Consider the following 24,772-nt stretch of genomic DNA (forward strand, 5'->3'; position numbering starts at 1 on the left):
TATTTAATATTTATACACTCTCAGAGTTACAGACATGTAAGGGTCCATTTGGATCCATTTGTACACTCACCAAAGCAGGATTTTACAGACTAGAAAACATATCTGCTATTGATAGTTATTGATGTATTACTGATTTATTGAGGGAGGGACCACAGTGGAAACAAGGGGCTTTTTGTGTTATCATTTTAGCAATGACCTTTGACTGTACTGTACTGTTAACAAAGTTGTTGATAAAGTATTAATCAATCAATGAACCAATAAAACTACACTGCAGGTTTCAAAAAGAGGTCATCGGGGGGGATAAAGCCCAAACCACACCATAGGGTCGGGTCGGAACATTGCATCGTTGTGGTTGACCGTAAACGGTTTTGTCCCGACCTGACCCTTTGGCAAAGGAGCTTCTGGCTAAAGTAAATCAGCCTAATTTCACTATAATTAAAATCACTTACAATACAATATCTACATGTATCTATAATTCCCACAATATCTTATTAAAGTTCATTTCAATCATTCAGAAGTTCAGAACATGCTTTGATTCCATTGTCAGAGCACTGAAACAGTTGCTAACGAGGCGGAAACGTGGGTTTGAAACAAGATTTGGAATAAATAAACGTAAATCTTCTCTTTTGGTTGGTCCCTGGATGGAAACCTTTACAGATAAAGAAAACATCCATGGCCAAAATATATCAATCTATAAATGCACGAGTCTCTGTGTGTACGTACGTACATAATGTACAGTCTGTAATCCATATAACTCGAGAACCGTTCGCCCCACCGACTTCAAATTCGACACACACGTTGTCGTTCCACACCCCCACAGGGAGTAAACGTGCCCAGTGCCGTCGTATAGCTGGTTGCACAAAAGCCTCTGCCTGGGCTCTGGACCTGATCACCCCTATATCTCCATGGCTCTGGACCTGATCACCCCTATATCTCCATACATATGGAGCTAGCCTGTTCTGACAGAGGGGGTCCTTAACTCATTCTGACCGGGCACTCATTTTGGTGTTGGCATCATGTCGTGCTTTAGCTATTGAAAAATAGCAGATCTACAAGCTCATATCGCGCCACCGAGTGGCGCGATATGAGCTTGTAGGTCTGCTATTTTTGAAAAAAATTAAGAACGACTTGACATTTTTAGAATCTGATCTCAGGTCAGAATGGGTTAATCAGACCAGTGTGTGTCCAGTGGAAACCTCGTATGAATCTGATCTCAGGTCAGAATGGGTTAACCACCTGATTGATTGATTGATTCTTTTATTAGACAATAACAAATGCAAAACAGTACATGGTACAGTCAAAGCACATTTATCCAAAAGGATAGCACCGAAAAGCGAAATGGGTTAAAAAATTGAGAGCAACTGTAAGGAGCCATGAGACAATGTTCCTTTAATAAGCTGTAAGTGAACTTTATTTTAGTTATAAATAATAAGCGATAAAGCTCTCTATATACATATTCCCATAAATGCTTATCATTGCTTATTATAGCATTTATTCAGTAACAAGGGTCTTACTGTCTGTCTCTCCATCTCTTTTAGTAAACAGAAAATGCATCTCTTATTTTTTGTTCATGTTGGGGGATGCCAATTTCATCCAATGAAAGCATCTAAGTTAGATCTAAAAGCATCTAACTCCAGCATCTAAGTGCTGGAGTCATGAAAATAAATGAGCAGACAAAATTGGAACTTAAAATAAAAGCGCATACAATTGGGTCTCTCTATTAACCCATTCTGACCCGAGATCAGATTCATACCGAGGTTTCCGCCGGACACACACTGGTCCTGATGAACCCATTCTGACCTGAGATCAGATTCTAAAAAGGTCAGTCGTTCTTCGATTTTTCAAAAAATAGCAGACCTACAAGCTCGTATCGCGCCACTCGGTGGCGCGATATGAGCTTGTAGATCTGCTATTTTTCAATAGCTAAAGCATGACATGATGCCGACACCAAAATGGGTGCCCGGTCAGAATGGGTTAAGTCACAGTTGCATGACGGAAGAGGCCAAATGTATATATTAACCAAACCACGAATTGAAGATCTTCAAGATCACGACGCGTCGCAGCCACGGAGTGCTGTGGCCTTGTAGATCGGCTATTTTCACCGGCACGCAACACAGAGCACGGCACGGCATTGGCCAGACTTAAAACCAAGTGTCCTCATCCACAGACATTCCAACGGTGTCTTAGAAGTGGCGCCGTCACAGATTCCTTTTGATTTCCACCGTCACATGTGACGCTAATAACGTCATTGTGTATCCCTGCCGGCTGGATGGCGTTTTACACACTGTGTGATTAACCCATTCTGACCTGAGATCAGATTCATACGAGGTTTCCGCCGGACACACACTGGTCTGATGAAACCCATTCTGACCTGAGATCAGATTCTAAAAATCTCAGTCGCTCTTCGATTTTTCAAAAATAGCAGACCTACAAGCTCGTATCGCGCCACTCGGTGGCGCGATATGAGCTTGTAGATCTGCTATTTTTCAATAGCTAAAGCATAACATGATGCCGACACCAAAATGGGTGCCCGTTCAGAATGGGTTAATGAGGATACGCATTCTACTACGCTGCCCAGTGGTGAAAAAAGTACTCGAATGTTTTATTTACGTATCAGTATTAATACTGCAATATAGGAATACTCTGTTACGAGTAAATGTTCAGAATTCAATGTTTACTTGAATAAAAGTACAAAAGTATTGGCTTCAAAATGTAGCCTACTTAAAGTACCAAAAGTAAAAAAGTACAAATTTTTCATTATGTCCCATTTAAAGTTTTCAAATATATAATTGTCTTTTGAAAATAGCATATCTACAAGCTCGCAATGCATCGCAACGCGTGAGCTTGTAGATTGGCTATTTAACCCATTCTGAACGGGCACCCATTTTGGTGTTGGCATCATGTTATGCTTTAGCTATTGAAAAATAGCAGATCTACAAGCTCATATCGCGCCACCGAGTGGCGCGATACGAGCTTGTAGGTCTGCTATTTTTGAAAAATCGAAGAACGACTGACATTTTTAGAATCTGATCTCAGGTCAGAATGGGTTCATCAGACCAGTGTGTGTCCGGCGGAAACCTCGTATGAATCTGATTTCAGGTCAGAATGGGTTAATAATGAAAATCTACAAAGTAACTAGAAACTAAAGTTTTCTAATAAATGTGGCGGAGTAAAAGTGCAATATTTGAATCCGAGATGTAGTGGAGTAGAAGTAAAAGTATTGTAAATAATACTGCAGGAAAGTGAAAGTACCTCAAAATGTTACTTAATTACAGTAAGTACAGTATACTTGAGTACTTACTTTCCACCACTTCTTTATCGAAACACATTAAAGGATCTCCACTCCCAAACTATAAACGGACCTAAAAAAGAATGACTTGACCGTAACCCATGCAGGGTGTTCCCCACACTGCCTTCGTTTTTTTTAAATCTTCATTATCTCATTAACCCATTCTGACCGGGCACCCATTTTGGTGTCAGCATCATGTTATGTTTAGCTATTTAAAAATAGCAGATCTACAAGCTCGTATCGCGCCACTCGGTGGCGCGATATGAGCTTGTAGATCTGCTATTTTTGAAAAATCGAAGAGCGACTGACATTTTTAGAATCTGATCTCAGGTCAGAATGGGTTCATCAGACCAGTGTGTGTCCGGCGGAAACCTCGTATGAATCTGATCTGGTCAGAATGGGTTAAGGCCTGAGACAAGGCCCATTGCTCTTACTTCCATTTTGGGAAAATGTTTTGAAAGAGTTATAAGCAGACAAATCACAGCGATGGTTTCTAACAGCTTAGATCATCTCCAATTTGCTTATAAAAGTCAGAGAGGAACTGATGATGCAACTATCAGCCTGCTTAACCCCCTGTCAAAGCATCTCCAAGTCCCCTCCCACTTTGCCAGGGTCCTTTTTATTGATTTTACCTCTGCTTTCAACAGCATGCAGATACATACCCTTCTGCAGAGACTCATTGACATAGGGGTAAATGGAGGTATTGTCCATCTGGTCAGAGACTTCCTCTCTGACCGTCCTCAACAGGTCCGTGTTAATGATACTCTGTCTGACATCACTGTGCTTAACACCGGTGCTCCACAGGGGACTATCTTATCCCCCCTACTTTTCTCCTTATATACAAATGAATTCCAGTTAGACCAGGATATGTTTCATTTGTTCAAATATGCTGATGATATGGCCCTGGTTGCCTTACTGAAGAAGGGGGACACAGTGGGGGAGGAAGCATACAGAGCACATGTGTTATCTCTTCAGAACTGGTGCGATAAAAGCTCCTTAGGGATCAATGTGACAAAAACAAAAGAACTTGTCATTCATGAAAAGGAACCTGTGCAGTCCATTACAATTGGTGGACAAATAGTGGAGGTAGTAGACACCTTTAAATACTTAGGCACTTATATTGACAGCAAACTCAATTTCAGTGAAAATACTGACCAGATTTTTAAAACTTGTAACCAACGCCTCCACCTACTACGCAAGCTCAACTCCTTTAGAGTGAGCAAGCATATCATGGAAACAGTCTATAAAAACCTGATAGAGGGAATCTTGACTTTTAACATGGCAATGTGGTTTGGCAATCTAAATGTCAAAGGAAGAAGCAAGCTGCAGCGAATAGTAAATCTAGCCTCAAAAATAATTGGGAAGAGACAGAAACAACTAGTCTGTATCTACAAGGAGGTACTTCGTAAAAAAGCTACCAAGATAGCAAACGACCCCTCTCATCCACTCTGCAGCGAGTTCCAACTACTTCCCTCTGGTAGACGGTACAAAGTACCAAGAGCTAACCGTAACATTTTTAAAAATTCTTTCATACCAAATGCCATTAAGGCACTAAATGATACAATGTCTCGCTAGATTAGTTTTCTTTTCCAATGTATCTGCCACTGTTGTCCTGCACTTTTTGCCATGAAAAATAATTGTGTTAAGTGTTGTTGCTGTTGTTGTAACTGTTTGTTTTTTACTGTTTGAGACCGAAGACGAATTTCCACACGTGGACAATAAATGAAACTAACTAACTAACTAACTCAAACCTTTTCATGTCAAGGGCACCACCAAAATATATGTATTTGGCCGCCGAAAATAAATATGTTATTCCCAGGACCCCCCAGAAGCAGAATAGAAATGAGGTTATCAGGGTGAATCAGCAGTATTAAGAGAGTAGATTCTTCTCTCTTAAGAGAGTAGATTCTTCTCTCTTAATACTGCTGATTCAGTGATTCACCCTGCTCACCCTACTTAGTAGAGTTTAGGGCAGAACTGTATCTCTCAAGACAGATTCAGACTTATTATTATTATTTCACCCTTGTTTTGCCGATGGGTTCTCAGATTGCGCAGAAATAAATAAAGGCAGATAATACACAACTTTATAACAAAAAAATGTTTTTGTTTCAACAACTTTAGATAGTAATTTGTCATTTCTTCTTTTCTGAAAACCTTAAAGATTTTCTCCAGTTGAGGTGACAGTACTTCATTAGACCCCTTGGTGTGGTTGTTATGTGCAATTATGTCTTCCTTTTGCATTTAGTGTTTCTTCCTGGAGGCTGAAACCTTGACAATCAAACGTGCCAATGAAGAAAACAGTGATGTATTATACAACAAAAGATGTGGGTGCCCATCATCACCCACCAGGCATACTTAACCCATTCTGACCTGAGATCAGATTCATACGAGGTTTCCGCCGGACACACACTGGCCTGATGAACCCATTCTGACCTGAGATCAGATTCTAAAAAATGTCAGTCGTTCTTCGATTTTTCAAAAATAGCAGACCTACAAGCTCGTATCGCGACACTCGGTGGCGCAATATGAGCTTGTAGATCTGCTATTTTTAAATAGCTAAAGCATAACATGATGCTGACACCAAAATGGGTGCCCGGTCAGAATGGGTTAATGAGCTGGTGGGCGTGTCTACATAAACATTTAATTTTAACAAATACTGTACACTTTTCTTTTTTTTTTTAAATCAGATCTATTTTCCTTGGGCTGTAGGGAGTGTGCATATGTTTTACACAGATCGGTGCAGTTATATGTGAAGACGCGGCTTGGCCTGTTGTAGCGCCACCATGAGGCTCCTGAAAACCTTGGAAGGCTTGATCACGTGACTATGGAGATCATCCGATTTGCGTGAAATTTGGATAAAATCTGAAGGAGTAATTATAAGAAAATGTGCTTTACATGTTATAAAGAGCAGATGTGGAAAAAATCCAGGCAAAAGGTTTTTCCTTGGCCTCTAGGGAGTATGCATACAAGGTTTTACACAGATCGGTGCAGTTAGAGGTACACTAATCGGCCAGTTATAGCGCCACCATGAGGCTGAGTTCAGCTCTGGCATACAGTGAGTGTGTGTGCAGTGTGGCTGAGATCAAGCCAACTGTTTAGCCAGATTAGCTGTCCACGGACGGACGGACGGACGGACGGACGGACGGACGGACGGACGGACGGACGGACGGAGTGCATAACATACTCTCTCCCCATGCATTTCGGCTGGTGGAGACAATAATACGTGATGATCATGTTTTAGGTCGGGGGAAAAAAAAGCACAGCACTCACAAAAATATATGACGAACTAATGTGACACAGATGCTGTCCCTGACTGAAAGGTGAGAAGACAGTACAGTCACAGGGTTACAGCACGACTGCTCTAAATGCAACTATTAAGCACTGTTTCCACAGTCAGATGGACGGTTAACACGTCATTGTGCTGCCTGCTGGAGACACAGCGTTTATGGAGCCTCTGAGTAATGGGATCCGTGGGTTCTGGGTCTGTGTGTGTGTGTGTGTGTGTGTGTGTGTGTGTGTGTGTGTGTGTGTGTGGTTCTGCTCTCCCCAGGAATTAATCAGAACCAGAGCAGCGCTGATCAACAGAAAAATGCGTGTGGTTATGATACTGGCTGTTTCCTGTGGCTGCCAGCCGCCATGTGCAGGAGGGATGTGTGTGTGTGTGTGTGTGTGTGTGTGTGTGTGTGTGTGTGTGTGTGTGTGTGTGTGTGTGTGTGTGTGTGTGTGTCTGTGTGTGTGTCGAAAGTCTCCACAAGGCTCTAGTTTGCTAGACTCGCGCAACTGAAAATAGCAGATCTACAAACTACACGCTGAACAATGGCACACACAATCAGTCGTGCAGCAACAGGCTGTGAGCTTGTAGTTCGGCTATATTTTTCAGCTTCACGGTTACGGTAAAAAGAATAAAGAAATACATTTGTGAAATGGCAATGCGAAAAGTGCTGACGTCCTCACAAGTGTATATTATAAATGTGTGTGTGTGTGTGTGTGTGTGTGTGTGTGTGTGTGTGTTTGTGGAGTAGGGGGGGGGGGGGTGATGATATAAAGGCATACTGCATTCCTTCGTTCACCACACTTCCCTCATTCTTTGTAGTGGGTTTTGCCCTGACAAACTCCAGGACTGTGAAACTCATTAATAAAGGAATAGACATTAAAAAAAAAGAACATGGTTATTTTCAAACATGGCAGAAAGAAGCTCTTCCAGCAGGAAGTCTTTCATATAAGTCGTAATAACCTGTTTATCGTAACGCCGCTGCTAGAAATTGCGCGTGAGATGCAACCACACAAAGAGCTCGCCTGCGACGAAGCACAGTCAAAGTATAGTACGTTTAAGTGGTAATTTGACTCAGAGGAAGAGTGTACAAATGGAGCCAAATGGACCTGGAGGAAGGGGTCCATTTGGTTCTATTTGTACACTGAGTGTGGGATCGTATTACCCTGTAGTCTGTACACAACGTGTGTTTGTTTTCATTGACAGCCTGACCAAACCAAATCTTGCAATGCCGCCAAGCCAGCAATGATACATGGCATGCCTGTTTAGATGCCTCAATACAATTATACAGTGTGCACATCGAAAATACAAAGTGATTTAGAGAAAACAACCTGTGATTTGTCTTCTTCTTTTATATTCCTGAACCCGTTAACTGACATAGGACGCAGCCGTTCAGAAATACTGTTTGTTCACCAGCTGGTCCCAGCCGGCTCTCGTTTATTCCAATTCACAGAACATCCGGATCCAGTTTTGCCTCCCATGCATGTCAACGGCACTGGCCCAATGTGGCCCGTGGACAGCCTGTACCTTCTTCAATCATAGCCTTGTTTTGTCTCACATATTAGTTATCACATATTGAAGACAATATATGAAGTCATATAACTCAATACAACCAACTTTGATGAGGCAGTATCGCTTTGTTTTGAAAATATAAGCTATACTTCACAGCGCTGATATAAAAGCTCACATCACGTCGCGTTGTGAGGTGCAGGTTTTCCAAATCAAATTAGGCTTGATGGGCTGCAGCTGCACGATCACGAACAACTCTGGTACCATAGAGGGCTTTCTTCGCTCTTATGACAGCGACTGTAGGTGTGGTTTTGAGGACAACTGCTTTGAATTGCTATAATTGTTTACACTCAACAGAAACCAAGGATTATATATTTCAAGGGCAAGAGATGGATTTTTCCTCTACATTGGGAGAAAAACAACATCTGAAAGTTGATGGTGCAATGAGTGCTTATCAGTGTGACGTTGTCTGTTAAGGCGTCTATATAGTATCTAGTGTGTTCCTCTAGTTTATAATATTACAAAGCTCCATGTGTTCTATGTGCTATAGGGTCATTTAAATTGTTGTACCCTTATTGACCTGCCTCTGAGTCAGCCTCTCTACTGTGTGTTTGGGTCCACCATATATCTCTTACCTCGCACTGTGACACAAAGCTGCTCTGTCATATTTGTACTTAACTTGTGTAAGAAAAAGGTCCTTCTGTAGTGGACAGGTGCGTCGGATAACTGGAACTAGAGGAGTATAGGGAAAAAAGGATCCCGTACACTGTCATTTCGTGTCTATCAGACCTTCATCAGGCCTTTATGAAGGTCTGAACGACCAAAACGTTGCTCAAATAAATCTAATTCCAAGTGAAGACAGTGTGCGGGATCCTTTTTTCTCTACTTAACATTGCAAGTTCTTACAAATCAATGCATTGCTGTATCGAAGTTTAGAACATTTCCACAACAAAACAAAATGTCAAATAGTGAAATAGCTGATCTACATTAAGCTAAAAAACGGTTTAGTATCTCTAAGAGTAGTGCATTGTTAGCTTCAATCTCGCTGTGAGGGTCCACAAAGGTTAATCACCAAAAATCTGTAGTTCTCAAACTTATTCATGACAACTTGCCAAGGACCCCCAAAATGATATGTATTTGACCACATATGTATTTTTTGAGTGGTGCAACCACTCCAAGGAACAGCAATGTCCGTGTTAACCTATGTGACCATGTGTGTGACTATGTTACTATGAGTACCAGTAGGGGCAAAAGTGGCGCTGTTGTGCCAGAAACAGAGAGATAGTGCTGCACTGTTGCCTGCTGATGAGAGAGAGAGGGGGGGAGAGGGGGCAGGGGAGTTGCACCACTCAGTTCACACGGGTGTGATGTTTTTAGAAGCACTGACACTGTTCTGAACCAGTATTTCAACTCCTAAAGGTTTTCTGAAAGCTGTATGTTGCTATATAGGATATAGCTACAATCTAAAACGACACAATGCTTCCTCAGGTCTTATGCAGAGAATGTCCTGTGTCGCAAGTTTTCAAAACATGTCACCATTACTGTAACCGTTTTCAAATAACCATAGCGGAGCAGAAGCAAAGTATTGAAAAATGAACATGAAGTGCCTCAAAAACGACCCTCCACCGCTGGTTAGCGGACACAATATGATAGGTGTCTGGGCGCTCCACAGCGGTCGCACCACTTGCCCATATACCGGAGCTCAGGAAGAGGCACACAAGAGATGGATTGTACATTCAGCCCAGCGCCGCGCTACAGCTCCACATATACACAGTTGACTTTTCACTAAGCCCTCCCTTACATGTAACATAAACCTAATGCAAACACAAAGGAGCTATAACATGCCCTGTGACATCATGCAACAGCCATGATGGATTGTACTTCATTAATGAACAGTAGGCGCTCTGTGCAACAGTATGACTCTACACAATTAGTCCCAAAAGATACTGACACCAGCATGTTAGAAGAACCAATAACCACACTGGATCTAGAAGAACCAATAACCACACTGGATCTTAAACCAGCATGTTAGAAGAACCAATAACCACACTGGATCTTATTGGCTCGTGTATGTTAATAGAATGATCGAGTGGAGCTCGCTTTGTTTCTTACATACATGATATATACATACACATACATGATAGACAAAACTAAAAACACATACAATAACCATGTGCGAAGCTTAAAAAACATCACAGCCTTGCACATGGCCCTGCCTATCTGTCTGTCTGTCTGTATCCAAAAACATGAAGGAATCATAATTGAACTGGAGGAAGAAAGGGGTATAATGGATATAACGTTGGAGTTACCGGTAGTCGGAGCGTTAAAGTGAGAGTGAATGGACGGTCAGGTCGGTGCATTACATTCCTCCAGGTTTCTCTCTCTCCATCATGAAAGAAGCCTTTGAGAGACAACCCGGTGTACAGAGAGAGAGAGAGAGAGAGAGAGAGAGAGAGGCCAGGGTGCTGCATGGGCCCCCCACTCCACCCCTGTCTCTCTATGTGACCCCGTCGTGCACAGTGAACCAGCAGAGTGTGGACCAGCAGAGTGTGGACCAGCAGAGTGTGGACCAGCAGAGTGTGGACCAGCAGAGTGCACAGTGGACCAGCAGAGTGTGGACCAGCAGAGTGCACAGTGAACCAGCAGAGTGTGGACCAGCAGAGTGTGGACCAGCAGAGTGTGGACCAGCAGAGTGCACAGTGGACCAGCAGAGTGTGGACCAGCAGAGTGTGGACCAGCAGAGTGTGGACCAGCAGAGTGTGGACCAGCAGAGTGTGGACCAGCAGAGTGCACAGTGGACCAGCAGAGTGTGGACCAGCAGAGTGTGGACCAGCAGAGTGTGGACCAGCAGAGTGTGGACCAGCAGAGTGTGGACCAGCAGAGTGTGGACCAGCAGAGTGTGGACCAGCAGAGTGCACAGTGGACCAGCAGAGTGTGGACCAGCAGAGTGTGGACCAGCAGAGTGCACAGTGGACCAGCAGAGTGTGGACCAGCAGAGTGCACAGTGGACCAGCAGAGTGTGGACCAGCAGAGTGCACAGTGGACCAGCAGAGTGTGGACCAGCAGAGTGCACAGTGGACCAGCAGAGTGCACAGTGGACCAGCAGAGTGCACAGTGGACCAGCAGAGTGCACAGTGGACCAGCAGAGTGCACAGTGGACCAGCAGAGTGCACAGTGGACCAGCAGAGTGCACAGTGGACCAGCAGAGTGCACAGTGGACCAGCAGAGTGCACAGTGGACCAGCAGAGTGCACAGTGGACCAGCAGAGTGCACAGTGGACCAGCAGAGTGCACAGTGGACCAGCAGAGTGCACAGTGGACCAGCAGAGTGCACAGTGGACCAGCAGAGTGTGGACCAGCAGAGTGTTCAGCCTGGAATGGTTCCCGTCTCTCTTGTGATCCTCTGTACTCTGTACTCTGTACTCGGTACTCTGTACTCTGTACTCAGGCTGCTTGCAAGGTACCGTGTCCATTGCACTGCTAAACATCAGCGGTGGAAAGTAACTAAGTAAATTTACTCAAGTACGGTACGAATACAGACAGACAGACAGACAGACAGACAGACAGGTTACCAGATTGGAGAGAACCAAGTGGACACACATAGCCCCTGGCCAACAAGAAATGACACAGTCATATCATATACCAGCCGCAGGCGCCTGTCTTTTGAAAAAGTTTAATCTGCAACACAGTTTTATAATAATAGCCATATAGTGTGGGTCCCGGCTTGATCTCTCGCTTTCTCAGCTAAGGGGTCCTTTTACTGAAAAGCATTGAAGACCCTGGCCTGAATTATTGTTATTATTACTGTCTGTATTATATTAATATAATCCAGGATTATGCAAAAGCATAAGCCAAAATGTTTTTAAATATAGCATACCTACAAGCTCACGTGTGTGTGTGTGTGAGTGCGTGTGTGCGTGCGTATGTACGTACGTACATACAGCCTATATACAAGAATTTTGCCTGCTTATTATAAAAAAGCCATATGCGATGATATGTATGCCTTTTATAGTTGGTTGAAAACTAATGAAAAGCTAATGGGAGCCGAGTAGAAATACTCCAATAGCATTCCAGGCATTAGAGCAGGAATAGAGGCTCTTTACAGACCTAAAAGGTATGTTTAAATGTTCCCATATGCTTAGAGTGTGACATGACTATATTATTAGCTTCTATGTTACCTTTAATGTAAAGTACAGGAGTGTGAAGTACTCTGATTATTAAATAAATGTAGTACAATGTAGAAATAAAGGTAAAAGTGCTGCAATTTAAACTTTTACTTGAGTGAAAGTACAAACATAATTGGCATCTAAATGTACTTAACAGACAATTGGACTCGAGTCGCATATTTGACGACTTGCGACTCGACTCGGACTTTGAATGTGAAGACTTGCGACTCGACTCGGAAGTAAAAGACCAACGAGACTTGAGACTCGACTCCGAATTGCTAGCCAATGACTCCCGACTCGACTCGAGACAAGATGACTCGTGACTTGTTTTGTTACAAGTACTACTAGTACTACTAGTCGTTCGTGTTTTGTTTATGACCCCAGATAGCTAACGCCAAGCTAGAAATCAACAACAACAGTAGCACCAGCCAGCGAGATATACGTACTTGTAAACATGAAAGTCACTCACCACTGTCGAATTAGGATCACACCGATCATGATGTACTGTAGTGAAGTGACAGTATACTTTATCCATGGTAACAGCAATAAAGTCTCTGCGTAATCCATCACTTTCTCACGTCGCCACTTTTCCATTCATCCGCAGGTTTAATAACTTTTAACTTCACTAAATCACTCCCACCAAACTTGAATTCCTTCCTTCCTTCCTTATTCCTTCCTTTTTTTCCACCAAAAGTTTCTCTCTGCTATATATAAGCTTAAAGAGATGCCTTTATTCCACTGTGTTGTAGCCTCTTCTCTTCCTTTTCTTTTACCAAGGACCCCTTTGCAAAAACAAAATAAAAACACGTGTACAGGGTTGCCAGATCTGCTTAGTGCTTATCATTTCCCTGCAAGATTTTATTTGAAAATAGCAGATCTACAAGCTCACAACGAGCTTGTAGATCTACTAGTACTTTCAAATAGCTGATGTATATGTTAAAGTGCTCATGTGGCCCATAGTCGCTTCTTTTGGGCTGATTTTGGGCTGGTTTTCCTAGACCTGGTTGCTTGTTTCTCTCACAGAATCTGGCAACACAGCATGAGTACTGTAGTAGTGTAGTAGATGGCTAAACTGTGCCTGATGGAAAATGACGTAATATTAAAATACTACAAAACAAACACAGACACGTCAAGATTATAGGCCCAATAGGCCTATAGATAAATGCCATTAATGTATTTCCTTTCCTGCATCATTTCACCCACAGTTTATCCAATATTCATTAATGACTGGGACCAAATGACTTGGGACTCGACTTGGACTCGGACCGGAGGGTTGGATTGACTTGGGACTCGACTTGGAACCAAATGACTTGGGACTCGACTTGGACTTGGGACCAAACGACTTGGGACTCGACTTGGGCTTGGGACCAAACGAATTGGGACTCGACTTGGGACCAAACGAATTGGGACTCGACTTGGGACCAAATGACTTGGGACTCGACTTGGACTCGGAACGGAGCGACTTGAACAATTGTCTGGAACATACCCAAAATGAAAGTAGTCATTTTCCAAAATGTGCCAAATGTCCCAAGTTCTTTCAGACATATCTACGAGCTCACAACGTATGCACTACGAGTAGGGAAACACGCAGAGGGGTCCAAAGAAATGTGCCAAAAAGTGCCAAGCCGACCCTCATAATAACAGTTTTCAGTGCGTCCTCACAAACGGGAGGGGGGGGCAGCACAACTAATATGAGAGTAGGGCAACCAAATCAACAGCGACATCACTGCCTAAGACTGCATTGTCGTCACGGCTACTATACGGCCTATAAGGTGGAGTCTGAAGAGGTGAGTCTTCAGATTACAGCGTGAAATTGCGAAAAACATGCACACAAAGACAGGATTTAACCACTTACTCCCATATTTCATGCTTCGGCTATTTAAAATTGAAGATAAGCTCATGGCGTGCCGCAGCTCATATGTTGTGAGCTTGGAGATCTGCAATTTGTGATTTTATTTGTTTTAATTGTGAACATTCATGAAAGAAAGGGACAATTATTATTATTTTTAATTAAACTGCACATACTTGGAATTGGTTTTTGAGTTACTGACAAACAAGAGATAGACAGAGACAGACATTCTTAAATGGGGGGGGGGGGTGGGGGGGGTCAGAATGATACGTAAATTGGAACAAGGGTTTGGGCCCGTGGAAAATATAACATCAACCGCAGAAACGAGCCAGTTGGTCACCTTGACACAAAATGAAATACTTGGGGACATACGTATGCAGTACAATACGTGTATGCAGTACAGTACAAAATGCAGCGCTCTGTCTATCACATGGAACCACGTTCTGGCCTTTGTTTAGGGAGGCAGATTAGAAGCAGATTGCAGAAGGTGGGGTGTGAGTCTTCATTACATCTCGACACTGCAACAGTAACACATTTGTTTCACACATGTTGGCAGCAGACCTGGAGAGAGGTCCTGTGTGGACGGATGCAGATTGTGTTTCTTGGACTACCAGCACAGTAACAGAAGAACAGCGGTGCCCCCAGAATGCTATGTATTTGGCCACGGAATCTCCCACCTGAAAATGTTTGTGCCTAGGGACCCCCAGAAGCAAAGATTTGTGTTAACCCATTCTGACCTGAGATCAGATTCATACGAGGTTTCCACATGGACACACACTGGTCTGATTAAACCCATTCTGACCTGAGATCAGATTTAAAAAATGTCAGTCGTTCTTCGATTTTTCAAAAATAGCAGACCTACAAGCTCGTATCGCGCCACTCGGTGGCGCGATATGAGCTTGTAGATCTGCTATTTTTCAATAGATAAAGCATAACATGATGCTAACACCAAAATGGGTGCCCGTTCAGAATGGGTTAAAAATGTAAGAATAAATATATAAAGTACTTATTATTCAGAATGTTTCAAGTGCATACAAAATCTTTTGAATATAGCAAGAGATCTACAAGATGCGATGTGACACATTCTGAGCTTGCAGATTGGCTATTTTCAAATGGCAGAAATGAAGTGGTTAATGTATGTTTTGTAATAATGAAAATGTACAAATTAACTAGAAACTAAAGTAAAAGGCATGTAAATCGACTCTATGGGAGCCAACCACAGGGCAAAGCCAGGAGGGGAAAGAAGCGTACCACCTATGTAGACGTGCTGCAGCGCGACAGCTTTGGCTAACAACACTGCAGAGCTCAATAACCTGATGTTGGAAATTGTGGAGGGCAGCGATCCAGGAATCCCGAGTTCGTGTTGGCTAGACCTCACTCTCGCAGCAACTAACTAGAAGTAAAAGTATCAGGAAATTGGAAATATTCCAGTGAAGTAATAGCAACTCAAAAGGTTACTGGTACTTAAATATACTTGCTAACTGTCCACCACTGCCCCTGGGGGGTCCCCAGATCCAACCACTGAGTAAATGTACTTACTAACTGTCCACCACTGCCCCAGGGGGGTCCCCAGATCCAACCACTGAGTAAATGTACTTACTAACTGTCCACCACTGCCCCAGGGGGGTCCCCAGATCCAACCACTGAGTAAATGTACTTACTAACTGTCCACCACTGCACCAGGGGGGTCCCCAGATCCAACCACTGAGTAAATGTACTTACTAATACTAACTGTCCAGCACTGCCCCTGGGGGGTCCCCAGATCCAACCACTGATCTTGAAGAGGTAGAGTGACCCATTTATCAGCCCATCATGTGTCCTGACTTAGAAAGACTTTCAACCTGGCATTCCTCCCTGTTTCAGGCTGAGAGATGAGATAAGATAAGAAGACTTGTATTGATCCCTCGGGGGGAAATGCGGTTGCCAAAGGCAGCACAGTTAAGATACATTTACAGGGAAAGTAAAAGTACTGTAGATACAGAGATGGGAATCTTTTCCCGTGCAGGTACAGCCCCTTTTCCTTTTTTGTCCCTAACACAAACATTAAATCCCATTAACAATAAAGAGAATTTAATGTTTGTTTTGACACCGTTTGTTTTACATCATCATTACATCACCTAATAACCAGAAGCAAGGTTGGAGTCTATTATTTCCAATGGAAGAGTGAATGTGAACATAGCTTTTGAACCGTTCTTTAGCCCCATAGTCACTTACCTAAATATTGGACCTGACCGTCACAAGCCACAATCTTCCCAAGATTTTCAATCTGAAAAGGCTTTTTCATAGAGACAAATCAGGAGATTTTTATTTTCGACCTTTCTCTAACCGGCTCGTGACGTCATGTTGTAGTCACCTCACCACCGAAAATCCAGAATATGAATAACGCTTAAGACTGAGGTTATAGGGTTAGCAACCTACGTGGCCGGTTAAGACTGAGGTTAGGGTTAGAGACCGTATACGTGGCCCGGTTAAGACTGAGGTTAGGGTTAGGGCAAGAGTTTGGTGTTAGTAATCGGTCGGACTAACGGGAGGTTACATGTTATTACATGTTACCCGCGGGATCTAGCACCAGTACACATTGGATGTTCGCAAGATCTGCCGCCGCCCACTTAGGAGACCAATTGTATCAATTATATCTTTCTAAATGAATCACATTTTACTGTAGTCCTGGGTCTTCATAACCTCTTTCGTGTCCCGGTTCATTTTCCCATAGTTTGATACTTTGATTGGCTACGCGGCAAATTTAAACATGATGAAACACAGGTGAGCCAATGAAACAAAGCTATGGTGAGGAAAATGAACTGGAACAGGAAACAGGTGTTTACATGCCACCTTCTAAAAAGCCCAGGACTACAGTTATGCACAGCTAGCCTATATTCAGAGTGATCATAGGTTTCTCTCTCCCCAGAGTCCCCACCTTCTGTATTTAATCCAAATCTAACAACTACCATCATTCTTCTCTTGTGTCAAGAGATCTCTGGCACCAACCAAATCTTTTCAATCTCAAAGGCTGTGGCTTCATGGGGGGAGGGGGGGGGGGCTTGACATACAATTGTTTGCGAAGCACTGACGTAAACAAACACACAAGTAGTGGGGGGACATTGCGTTCCCGGCGTCTACGTCTGTCTGTCTTGTCCACTCCCATAATGCAGTGGGATCATTTGGCCTCACTTTAGCCACCGTTGTCAACCTTCCCGGAGTGTTATAGTGAACAACAAAGAGCATTCACCTGCAGCTCAGCTGGTGTGAGGGGGAGTTCCATGATGAAAGGACCTTCGTAAAAAACCCAAAATGTTTGTCAACTTCTTCTAAAGTCTCCCCGGTGGAACCATGCACGTCAACAAAGCGTCAGCACTCAGCAGAGTCTTTTACACTCAAGCGCTCTCCTCCACCAGGCCTGTCTGTCACCGGCTGGCAATTTACAAAGACATAAATAATGTGATTGTGAAACTGACTGACTGGCCTGCATGGCCTCGGGGCTGAAGCTGCTTCCATGTGGTTGCCTACAAATTCTTAGTATCAGACAACATCCTTTACAACAAGCACATGTGTGTAAGTAGGCTAGAACTAAAACACTCTTTCAGGGAGAAACTGGCTAGAACTAAAACACTCTTTCAGGAAGAAACTGGAATCGATGGTGGCAGTATAGTTCTTTATTTTTTTTTACTTAAACCATTAAGACCTGAGGGTGTGCCTCAGATTTAGTCGAGTAGAAGTAAAAAGCATTGAAAAATGTAAAGTTAGGTGAAAGTACTGTCTAAAACTATGCAGTCTCTGTCTGGTGGAAACCTATACGTCCTACTTGTTCGTTACTTTCAGGATTCAAATTAAGAAAGTAGCCGATCTACAAGCATAAAGCGCCCGCTTCGCACCGCGCTTAGAGCTGGTGGATCTTCTACTTTTGAGTGACACTGTGTAGTATGATCAAGTAGGCCAGGGCACTAATTCACACAAAAAGTTAAAATATGGAGATAAGAGCTTTCTGCCTGACAGCGACGATATACGTAAGCAAATGTACCTAGTTAGTTACTTTTACTTCCCACCAGTGGGACGAAGCCGTGGGGACAGGGTGTGAACGCCAGGCCATACAATGTATAAAAGGACAGTAAAGTTTACTACCAAGTTGCTCCAGTGAGCAGCCTGGCCATAAACGCAGACAGACACAGATTCCATTCCTGTGGAAGAGAAAAATAAACCAGAAAGAAGGGACTCCATTCTTTAGACTAGGGGTAGACAACAGCCATTGTTGTTGTCATGCAAGTTGATTAGCGTGTCAATGGCATGACTTATCATCAGCTGGCCTGGCCTGGGACAGCTTTTGATAAAAATGGAGAGCACATAGGGAGGGAGTCTGTCCCCGTGGAGAGACCCTACACCAGTGGTTCTCAACCCTTTCAGGCTGCGGGCCGCTCAGAAATGATTATATTTGAACTAGGGGGGACCCCCCACGGCCCCACCCGGACAAGCACTTGGAATTGTTAGGAGTTGAGGGATAAGGGATTACACTTTTGTTTGACTCGGTTCAGCAGATGCAAATTGCGAAAACAGCGCTTTGTAGATTGGCGGTTTTCAAATTCGTTGCCTCTTTCTCGGGGGAATATTTGACAATCTGTTTTTGTTTGGCTATTTTCGTATTCATACAATGATATGGGTACTAGTTGAGTACATGAAGTTTCTTTCCAGCAAGTGTGCAGAGGGCAGGCAGGCCTTTTTATTAGGCTCCACAGTCCACAGTCCACAGCCACTGATCTGTTGTTTTCCTTCCTGAAGCCAAAGACTAGAGCTGGGACCCTCAGTCCTTATGGTCCTGCTCAAGATGATTGACCACACTTCCAAAGGCTTTACTGCCATTATTATTAATAACCGCATATTATGTACCTCACATTTACTTACTCTTACTTAATAATAATGACAGTGGTTTTGACTGAAGTATTAATGCAAGATTTCGTATTGTGTTTGGCTGTGCAGACCCCCCCCCCCCCCATTTGAAAATGGGACCGAGATTGAATGATTTGTGATTTGTAATTGATTAAATAGCCTATAGCCTATAAACGGTATAGCCGATCTATAATCTCACAATGGCTTGTGAGCTTGTGCATTGGATTTGGATACATATGTAGGCCTATATTCCAATGAACTATTGACCATTCAATCAAACTTCAGGCTTCAGGACACCATTCTTTCACTGTGGTGTGCCAAAAATCATTTTGCCAATTTGATTATAATATGATGACTGCGAGAATTTCATATGAATTCCAATATAGCCTACTTTTATCTAGTGCCTCTTCATGCAAACTTAATTCAACTGCAGTTTCTCAAACTATACAATTATTGCATGGGATTAAACAGATTTATTTAGTTGCCGCCGTCATAATATAGGCCGAAATCCCTGATGGTGCAGATGATTCTTGTTACATTAATAAACTATAATCAAGACATTGTTTCAAACTGTTACACGTTGATCTATGCCCTTTTTAAAGAGTTTCACTCTAGGCTACTTCACGGTTGACTGCATGCTGCATCTATGACAATGCTCATCCTAAATATCAATGAAACTGCATAAAATAGCAACGGACACACACACACACACACACACACACACACACACACACACACACTTTCTTTTTAGAAGTAACGTGCCAACGCAACGACTACATGCAGGCCCATCCCCCTTGCCTTGGCTTAATACCAAATGGAGCGTAGTAGACCCCGACCTCAAAACAGGAAACCTCCTTGTCCGTCACCCCCATGGGGGGGGCACATTAATTAGCATGAGACTCAACCTCCAGCCGTTGAATAATCTAATTAACAACACGCCCAAATAGTTGCCTTATCTCAATATCTTCAGGTCTGAGGTGATACCACCATACCAACACTGCAGTCACGACTTTGGTTCTAACTTCTGGCCTCTTGCAAAAAGCCACACACACACAACGGGTCAGTGGCTCAGTGCATGGGACAGGAGTCATGGAGACTCAAGGGAGCTTTTACTTTGCGAATATAAACAGCCAAGGTTTCCGAATAGACCCAAATAACAAATAATTCCAATGGTCTTTTTTGCTCTCTCACTTAAAACACACTTCCCTTTAATATCTGCAATTTCAACATCTATAAACAGGCCAAAAAACGTTTCCGAAAAGACTCAATCATGTAATAGATCCTATATCATTTCAATTGTCTTTCAACTGTTAACATAGTTGATCTACCCCCCCCCCCTCTCCCAGGGGTAGACTATACGCCAAATCTCTCCACCGAAAATAATATATCCTATCTGTAAGCTCACAACGCGTCCCTACGCGACGCGCTGTGAGCTTGTAGATCAGCTATTTTCACGTGGTTATTACACAAGTAAAAAGAGTGCGTCGCCATGCATGCAAGCTCTCCCTGCGTGCAAATGAAATATCCTAAGACTAAGTGCAGAAACTGCAGATGTAGTTTCTGGTGGTGGTGGCGAGGGACATAATAAAGCCATTTTACACACAGAAATAACTACTTCTGCAACTACAAAGCGAAGTTCGTATAATTTATCTCAATAACGCCGGGCGTTACATTTGAATGCCTGCACTTTCAAAAGTTTTCCGTTGAGTTTGCATCTTATCAGATAAAAAGTGTGTGGATGCAATCGTTGCGATGCTTACCTTGGCATCGGATATTCTGAGGCCAGGAGAAGACCGCGATGAGGAGCAGAGTTTTCAGAGCCTGGTCCACTGCCATCGCTTCTCCTGCTGCTGCGTAACGGTAGAAGTTTAGTTTACTGAACAACTCCCAGCGAGCGATCCACCCCGGACCATGGGGTTATTATTGGTGCATTCCTGCTCTCATCTAATCCAGGGCGAGAGTTTTCGTTTGTTTTTGTTTTATCGGAGGGGAGACAAAAAAAACCCACTTAAATCCGAGTCTCTTTATGTGCGCGATGGTGAGTGTGTGTGCGTGTGTGTGTGCACTGCAGTGTGCGTTGGTGCGTAATGGTAGCTGCTAGGTCCAGGCGTGTTTTCTTTCCCCGCAGTTCAGTTCACACACCAGTTGTAACTCCGCTCCTCTCTGTCGCTGCATGGAGGTGGGCTCTCAGGCTGCTGTGCTCAGTGTGCTGCTGCTGCTGCCCCGAGGTTCAAAAAACTGAAAGGAAGGAGTGAATTCCTCCACGCGCACGCACGCACGCGCGAGCGCGCACACACACACACACACACACACACACACACACGCACGGAGGAGTGTGTCCTGTTGTGGACATGCACCATCTAGGGACAAAAGCCGTGAACGAATCAGGATGGGATATAGACTGAGCCTATCGTTCAGAAAAGAATCTCTCTTCCCAAAGGTCCCAATTGTTGACCAATGCATGCACGATTTGCGATTTTTGTTATTAGGAAAAAAAAAGAAAAAAAAAATTGAAGGCAACAACAAGGCATATAATCTATTATATCCTGCTGGTGTGATGCAAAATGTACATGGCTGGATCTCTATAGGCCTATAGACTAGAGTCATAGACTAAACATTGACTCTTACGAGTAAAATACATAAATAGGCTACACACATAAATAAATACTAGTAGTATATACAGTGTAGGTCTACTGTCAGGAAACTGGCACACGGTGTGTGTGTGTGTGTGTGTGTGTGTGTGTGTGTGTGTGTGTAACCTTTTCAAAAAAAGTAGTTAAAGGTATATTCAGTGATTTCACTCAAAAAAACCATAGGTTTCGTTTTTGGCTGGGACCTAAGCCTTTCATCCAATCAGGATAGAGAGCCAAAAACGAAACCTAAGGTATTTTGACCCCCAGGGGTTAACTGGGGACAGGGAGGAACTCCTTATATGGTCAGCACACTCTATAGTAGAGAGGATTGTCACAACAAAACAAAGAAATAAGTGATATTTGAATTAAGTGAAATCACATACCTTTAAAGTGGGTGACAATATTATCACAAGAAAATACCAAACTCACAAATGTATACCATAGGTTCCATCCTGGAAGCAAATGACTACCAATGTAATCAAAAAGGTCAACCAAAGAACAAGATTCCTGTACACGATCTCCTCACTGGTCAGCAAAACAGTCAGGAGCCCTCATCCAAGGCTTCTTCGACTATGCATGCACGTCATGGTACCACATCACCTCAAAGGCCCAGGCTCCAGACATCCCAAAACAAAGTGGTCAGGCTACTACTTGGCCTTACTCCCAGAACCCACCTCACACATGCCAATTTTAATAGGCTGGAATGGATTAGGGTGTTCGATGTACAACTTGCAATGGACCTGGTCTACAAGATTCACTACACCACTAAAAAAATCATGTAGGCCTACCTGTCATGTAGGCCTTAATGTCAGAAAAGGCCACAATCACAGCACCAGACCAGAGGGAGTTCAACAAAGCACATGACGTACCGGCTTAAACAATGGGTTAAATTAATTTTGCGCCTATGCCAAAATGCGGAACGCCCTACCAACTGCCATTAAGAAATGTGAATTCCTTGACTCCTTCAAAAGTAAAAACTGCTCTCAAACTGGCCCTTGTAGAAAAGGTAAAGTCCCCCCTCCCCCCCTTTCTCCCTCCATACTACACGTTTTCCCCTTTTTTACTGTCTTATCTGTGATGATTTCCCTTTTACATAGAATTCTTTAAATGTTCTGATGAATTGAAAATGGAGGACCCTGTCCCTGATGTATAGTGCCTTTTCTGGTTTTATCCTTCCTGTAGCAGTTGTATTGACCTGGACTATCGTTTTAAACTGTAGGCCTACCCATTCTACAAACCGAATAAAATATTATATATCAATCAATCATTAGATTTAGTGTCTGGTGGCTGGTTTCAGTGGTTTGATTGCTGTTGGGGTGTTGTTTGTTTTCCAGGGGAAGTTCGTCTATTTTGGGGGAGGGGGGCTGTCTCATATGCTAATATATGCTACGTGCATGCAATACATGATGGTTACAGGATTTTAATTCCCCAAAACAACGTAGGCTATATTAGTCAAAATGTAGCACATTTCTCCCATATTTCATCCAACTATGTTACAAATTACAACATGTCAACATAGTAGCCTAGTGTGTTCTTGGGTGAACGTTATATTTGTTTGTAATCACTAACCGTCAATGCGACTGGTACGTCTGTGAATGGCTATCTCCATCTCTCTGTGAACAACTCATACTTACCTGGCAGGGGAGAGACCATGATCATGAAGGTGGTTCACCCAGGTTGAGGCTTGGCCATTGCACTCCGGTCGAGCTGATATACTTACGAATTCCCCAAATGTGGGAATCTCGACTGCATAATTTGTGGTAGTGGGGGACTGCGTTCGCGCTCTCCCCTGGTTAACTGTTAAAATGAACGAAAACCTAATCTGTAAATCTGTATAGGCCTACAGTCCTATGATACACACATATCGTGTGAGGGAACGCTGCGCCCTCTTGTGGAGAAAAGGGCGATGTATGGGCGATGCATGCGATGTTCCACACCCCAGCAGTATGTCGGTCGGACCCACGGTTGTCCAGAACCACCAAAAGGCTCTAGTCAGGCTCTGCCAGTGTGCCTAATGACTCTGAGGCCAACTCCTTTCAGCTGGGCCAGGCTCTGCCAGTGGGGCCTAATGAGGCCAACTCCTTTTACCTGTGCAATTTCTAGCCTCTGCCTCAGCCAATTAGCCAATTGAGGCTCAACCAATCAGGCTCCCGCCAGTGGGCCGAATTGATTGCCAAGCACACTTTCCACAGTCAGTTTGCCCACTTCTCACAGCCAGGTTGCACTCGCTCTTCACACACGGGCACACAGCCACAGAGATCTCCAGCTATGTGCCGTGTCAAATGCATCCAGGCTGACAACAAGCCATCGTTACTTCCGTTTGACAAAACAACAACAATTAAAGGTTGGTAGTACACTTACATGTTAAACACATCTTCACCCAATATACTGGTGTGCGCGCGCACACACACACACACACACACACACACACACACACACACACACACACACACACACACACACACACACACACACACACACACACACACACACACACACACACACACACACACACACACACACACACACACACAGCGTTCATGATTTGAGGCTTTTTGTTAAAAACGGGGGCAAACCTGCAAACTTTGAAAGCCAATGTTAGCCAATTAGGATGGAATATGAAATATTGGACAGATCCGTCTTGAACACATGACTATAGAGATACTGTGTAACGATTTGTGGGATTCTTGGACAGAATCTGGAGGAGTATTATCAAAAAACGTGTTTTACAAGTCTCCTGGAACAGGCCGTTCTGGAGAATTTGGGGAAGAGGTTCATTGTTGGCATCCAGGGAGAGTGTGTGCAAAATGGCATCAACCGGGTTAACGGTGCCGGAGATTAGCTGGTAACAGACGGACGGACGCACACACACACACGTCCACAGACTCACACACACATGGATGGAGTGCAAAACATACTCTCTCCCCATGCCTTCGGCCTGGTGGAGACAATAAAAAACTGCCATGGCTCACTGGAGTGGACTTTTCTGTTAAAACCTTTTAATACACGCTTGAAGGACCACAATAAAGACTTTAAGTGTTTGAAAAACAGCATGTCATGAGACCTTTAATACAATATAAGTTATACAATCTGTATGGTATAGGTAGAGTATGTTAATACAATACAGGGGCGGTGAACTGCCCACTTTTAATTGATTATTGGAAGTTCATCTTGTCTA

The 24,772-nt window shown here is 43.4% G+C and overlaps 1 protein-coding gene across 1 annotated transcript in view; it reads right to left on the reverse strand.

Annotated features, from left to right (window-relative positions):
• Window positions 1–21,113, reverse strand: part of ror2 (receptor tyrosine kinase-like orphan receptor 2) — a 40,276-nt gene extending 19,163 nt beyond the window's left edge. The window contains exon 1 of the mRNA XM_083793044.1: window positions 20,722–21,113. Within this exon, the coding sequence (XP_083649170.1) occupies window positions 20,722–20,797 (76 nt within the window). The 5' untranslated portion in view covers window positions 20,798–21,113. The remainder of the gene's footprint in view (window positions 1–20,721) is intronic.
• Window positions 21,114–24,772: the final 3,659 nt, after the last annotated feature.

This window comes from Protomyctophum parallelum (genome assembly GCF_964188405.1).
Source record: "Protomyctophum parallelum genome assembly, chromosome: 21".
NCBI classification, from domain to species: Eukaryota; Metazoa; Chordata; class Actinopteri; order Myctophiformes; family Myctophidae; genus Protomyctophum; species Protomyctophum parallelum.